This window comes from Ptychodera flava, chromosome 7 (genome assembly GCF_041260155.1).
Source record: "Ptychodera flava strain L36383 chromosome 7, AS_Pfla_20210202, whole genome shotgun sequence".
Lineage (NCBI taxonomy): Eukaryota > Metazoa > Hemichordata > Enteropneusta > Ptychoderidae > Ptychodera > Ptychodera flava.
In genome coordinates, this window is record NC_091934.1 from 15,515,008 (window position 1) to 15,520,599 (window position 5,592).

At 39.1% G+C, this 5,592-nt stretch overlaps 1 protein-coding gene across 1 annotated transcript; it reads right to left on the reverse strand.

The window, feature by feature from the left end:
* Nucleotides 1–626: 626 nt before the first annotated feature.
* On the reverse strand, nt 627–2,843 carry LOC139136297 (tripartite motif-containing protein 2-like). The gene has a single exon (XM_070704024.1). The coding sequence runs from the start codon at nt 2,841–2,843 to the stop codon at nt 627–629; it is 2,217 nt and encodes a 738-aa protein (XP_070560125.1).
* Nucleotides 2,844–5,592: the final 2,749 nt, after the last annotated feature.

A 5,592-nucleotide genomic window follows, 5' to 3' on the forward strand; every position in this document is an offset into this window, starting at 1 on the left:
CACAATAACTGAGCAATATCTGTATTTGTATACGTGTTCGTCACACATGATACCAAGATCACATGGTACCACCGAAAGTGCAGGCTTGTAATTTGCGCCGTAACTCAATCTTTAAAATAAACATGGTCGCCAAAAATGAATGACTATTATCAAGTTCAAGTTCAACCGTATATTCGTCCCCTGGTTTCCTGTGTTAAATGCAAAATACGTCATCTTCTTCAACGGAGTGAACGGCAAGCCTTGGAACGTTTTGAGTAGAACATGAAAATGTAGTTGACATTTAAAACGATTATTGAAAAAATAACATCAAAAGTTACAGATACTGGCTCTTTGAACCGATACACTAGTAAATTTCAGAAAAACATTGCCACAATCAGACATTTAGTTGTACTGACAATATATTGTGTCACTCAACAAATTAGAAACTTGAAAGTAATTTTAATCCCTGTGGTACTGTATTAATCGTTCTACAAATCGCTTTGTATTATGTTACTTTGCTTGCCGTTTGATGGATGTTCAATTTTTATTCTCCACCGAACCTTGAAATATTTTATGAAATATAGGAACCGTTTACACTCATCAAGAGAACATGCTATAACAAGCCATACAACCTCCTACTAGCAGAATTATTGCGTGAAAACTTTAATGCAACATTTACTGTTACCGTCATCACCCACTATAACTCTGTCATCGTCAGTGACACAGACACCGGTAGGATATATAAGACCGTCACTTACATCATCGATACGGCAAACAAATTTACCATTCGATTCGTATTTCACAATTCTGTTATTGTTGTAATCTGCGACATACACATAGCCGTGTTTGTCCACAGCAACTCCCCGGGGAGAGTTCATCTGACCATCACCACTTCCATGGGAGCCAAATGTATAGAGGAAGTGACCATCACCATTGAACACTTGGATTCTATGGTTACCACTATCTGATACATAGACATTGCCGGTGGTGTCGATACAGACAAAGCAGGGATAGTTAAACTGACCCTCCTGACTTCCATTGCTACCGAATGATTTGATGTGATTGCCGTCTTGATCGTAAATGTGAATACAGTGAGCACTGTGGTCTACAATATAAACCCTTCCATTGACAGGATTGATAGCGATACCTATAGGGCCCTGAATCTTACCCTTTCCAAAACACCTGATTAGTTCACCATTCTCATCACAGACAATTACCTGCTTATTTCTATAGTCTGTAGTAAAGACATTACCATTCACTGATACAGCTGCATCACAGGGATAGAAATTACTGACATTTGCAAACTTGAACATCTTCCGATGTCTTCCATTTACAGTAAAACTTTGTAATCTTTGATTGTTATACTCAGCAACCAACACGTCACCGTTTCTCATCATTGTCACACCCCATATGTTATTAAACTGACCTATCCCTGAACCTTTCTCCCCAAACTTACACACCAACCCTTTCTTAGCGATAACCTTAATGTTAACCGGTGATCCTTCTACTGGTTTCTTACATACTGTCACTGACAATTCATGTTCCCCCTCTACCTCTACACGTGTTTTCAAAGTCATTGTTCCATTCTCATTGTCCTTGACTTCCACTTTCTCCGCGTTACCGTTCGGTGTCTTCATCACAGCTTCAACTTGGACATGATGTGATACATCTTCATTGTTTAGGCTTGATTCATTCGCGCTTCGAATAGTACATGTGATGTCTTCGCCAACTCGAACTGTTGGAGTGACTGAGTCCACTTTGTACACCGTCGGAATGAATTTTATTATCCCAAGACTCCTCCCCCTACAGAAGTCGTCATGTGGTTGAAACTCCATGTAGTCGTCTTCAACTGGTTCTACCTGCGTCTGTACTTTCAGCAATTCTTCTGTTTGATGATCAACTCTCCTCTTTGCAGACACTAGCTGTGAAGCGTTCCCATAATGCATCAGTTTCTCAACATATTCACGAGTACTTGTCAGGTCATTCTCACCAATGTCTAGTTCTTTCAATTGTGCAGTCAAGTTAACTTTTCGTTTTTCGTATTCACCTTTCAACTCTGTCAGTAGTTTGTTGCCATTTTCCTGTATCAGACGCGTTATTTCATCAATAGTTTGACGGATGTGTTTTCTCAAGCTTTCCTCTTCTCTTTGGAAGCACTTTTCCAGAGACTCAAACATTTGCTGCACTTTGAGTTTGCTATTGTTGGCTTCAGTTTCTTTCACTTTCACTTTGTCAATGACTATGTGTAAGTTTTTGGTGAATTCCTTTGCCGCGTCTTTCACACATCTGTAAAGATGTTCAGGTTTCGAATGGTCCAATGCAGTACACTTCAGACAGATCGTACTGTTGCAGGTATCGCAATAGAATTCGACCTGGTAATCTTGATGTGTGTTACAATAGACAGGAGGCTGAACCGAGGCTGGGTCGGCGGACTTTGCCGCTATATATTCATCAAAGCGGAGCAGGCGATGAGATTTCGTTGTAGGAAGCTTACCGTGTGTTGTGGCGCAGATACTACAAAAATCAAACGAACAGACGGTACAGTGCTTTGTCACATCGCCTTGTTCACACCCGTCGCATTTCTTTGAAGTGTTTACGCTCTTCTGTTCTTCAAATAGTGCGATTAAATCATTCAGGAAGATGTTGACCTGGATTCCTGCCACGCCATTGTCGGTGAGTTCATGAACTCTACGGCATACTGGACAGGTAATGGCGCCCTTCCCTGCCAACTTACCCAGACAAGGCTCACAGAAGCTGTGCAGACACGGCAGAATTTTGGGATTCTTATATCGTTCACAACAGATCCCGCAGAGTAGGAAATTCTCGTCGATTTGTTCGGGTAGTTGAGATCCACTTGATGCCATTTTGTTCACGATATTTCAAATGATCTACGCAACTTGTTACTCAAACCAGTCAAACGACTTCAGTGTTTCAGTAGTTCCGGGAAGCAAGGCTTCATGGGATTGATAAAATGGGGTCAAAATTTTCATTGAGTTCAAAGCAGCCCTTGCTTGGTACGGTTCAAAGTACACTTTTCAATGATGTTAAGAACAAAGTTCTCCGTGATATTTGTTCTGTAAAACATAATTCTCTACGATACCTAAAAAAATACATGTAAAGTTATTGAAGGCGAAAAATTGTGCTTATACAGTAATATTTCCTATCAACTTTTTTCAGGCGTGTGAGCGATGCATGATGGACCAGTGATCTATGGATCATGTTCAGAACGTCTGTGCAATATGGCCCAGAAAGGATACAGAAAGTATAAACGGATTTACTAACACTGTGGAAAATATTGCAAAGGAAAAAATAACAAAACAAAACCAACCAATTGACGAACAAAACCAAGTGGATTACGAAGCAAAAAAGATATTTGAGTAAGAAGATTGTTTTCTTGAGATTTGTTGATTTTATATTAATTCATATTTTTTCGACAATTTACAACTATGACAAGCGTGACAAATGTCAAACAGAGATGTCAGTCAAATACCTTTTCAGTCTCCTTTTCAGTTTACAGAAAGAATATGTGAAAGAAAAGTATGATACAATAGTACCAGTATCTGCCAAAATTATGCAAATGAATTTACGGCTCCTCTCACAAACTGTAAACCTGGGGAGGGGGTACCTCAAGGGAGGTCGTATGTGTATGATCAACTTTATTTCATTGTATGCTTCATTGATTCTGAGATCATGTGAACTTACTATGCTTGTAAAGTCCCGGGGCATTTATTTTCAGTTACATGGCCACTTGTTTGTGTAAGTTGTGGTTAGGTAATTTGAACAACCATTGCGTCGTCTTATGTTTCTGTAACTTTGTCACTTTCCTTTTACAGAAACACGTTAAAGTTCACAAATTCGTCCTTGAATTTTTATTAGAGTCTTCGTTCTCATGATGACGTCGTGGTATCTTGGTATACTGCCACGCCAAGGAAAACATAAGCTTATGCGACGTCACTTCGCCTTATTTTCAAACCTTTTTTGCACAAAAAGCGAAGAATTGTGGTAAAGGGGAGGTTTTGCCAAACTCGAACTTCTCCATCGATCTTGAATCCCCCATGGTAAATAAAATGTTGTGATTATTACATCACTGTCTGCTATGAACTTGACGGTACAGCGAAAACTGAAGAGTAGTATGTGGAAGATATTGATTGATCTATCAGTCAGTGAGGCACCGAATAAGAGCGGATTTTATAAGAAAGACTAAACGATAGCTTTGAGAATTACCTGAACTCGTCAAATACAAAGGTAAAAGTTCCTCAAATGCATAAGCGAAAGAAAGACCCGAGATGTACTGATCCCGGGTTACTAATTCAACTGGTGTTAGGGATCGTGGATTCATTGGGGTCATCCTGTTTGTTTGTTTGTTTGTTTTATTTGGTGATAGAGGGTCACCATGTTTTCGAAATGCGGGGGTAAGTGTGTTTTTGAATAACATACCAGCCACGAATTACATCATTCAGTTGCATTCTTTTTGGCGCGACCTTCGGACGCGTAACCCTAACATATCAGTCTCAGATATATGTTTAAAGTCTGTTTTGCAAAGCATCATACAAGCTATACATTTTCTTGGGGGGGGGGGGCTTTCGGGAGCGGAACTTTCATACATTAGATATTAGAACCTCTGGATTTTAGGAAATCGAACGTCTGTTTGGCTAAGTGTACTAATCACTATGAAATCTGCAGTTCGTATAAAAAGCATGATAAAATCCTAATCCTTTCCTAATTTTTCCAAGAGAACCCAGTATGAGGGCGCAACATACACTAATATCACACAATACATTGATACCGTGACATATTTCAGAAAAAAAGACAAATGAGAAGATATTTTTCATTCTCATTGATGCAACTTAAATTTCCTTCCTGTCACAGGTTTCTGAATAAAATTTTTTTTCTGAGGAAAATGATAGTGAAAGGCACATGGGCGTCAGCTGAGTACTAGTACTCCTCGTAACGATTTCAAACAGCCTCCATGGTTTGATGTGTCATGTCAACAAGTCAAACGTACTGTGTATCACAACTTGAAATTATTCAGACAGTTTGGCACAATGGATCTACTTGAAAATTATAAAGCGGCAAAGAAATCTTTCAAACAGAACTGTAAAGCTAGTCATTTAAAATTATCAAAATTCCATTAGAAACCGTCTGCTAGTGGCGTCACACAACTCGGGAGAATTCTTCAAAGTTTTGAATGCTGTTATTGGGTAGAAGGGGAAACCCTAGCAATGACATTAGTATCCAGACTTGGTATGATTATTTTAGTACTTTGTACAAAGATTTCTACGATGTCAATTCAGGTGATGTTGAATTTTTACGTTCAATAGAAGATGAAATTAACCAATTTTCCTCGAGTGATGACTCGGAGGATGGTATCAGCAACATCGATATCAGATGAAAAGTTATGCTCTGATGATGTTGCGATCATTATATATCATCATCATGAAGATAATGATGGTGATGATGATTTATAGTGCAGGATATATGCTGCAACAGTGGCGAAGGTGAACAAGTTGCAATCGCACTGCAGATACACAACATTTGGACGACGGTGATCGATATTGCATGCTCTCATTAAATGATGACCATAAAATCGACAACGTCATCGAGTTTATGTAC

Bases quoted from the DNA above. Each gene is read 5' to 3' on its own strand.
- LOC139136297 (XM_070704024.1), bottom strand. From the start codon at position 2,843: ATGGCATCAAGTGGATCTCAACTACCCGAACAAATCGACGAGAATTTC.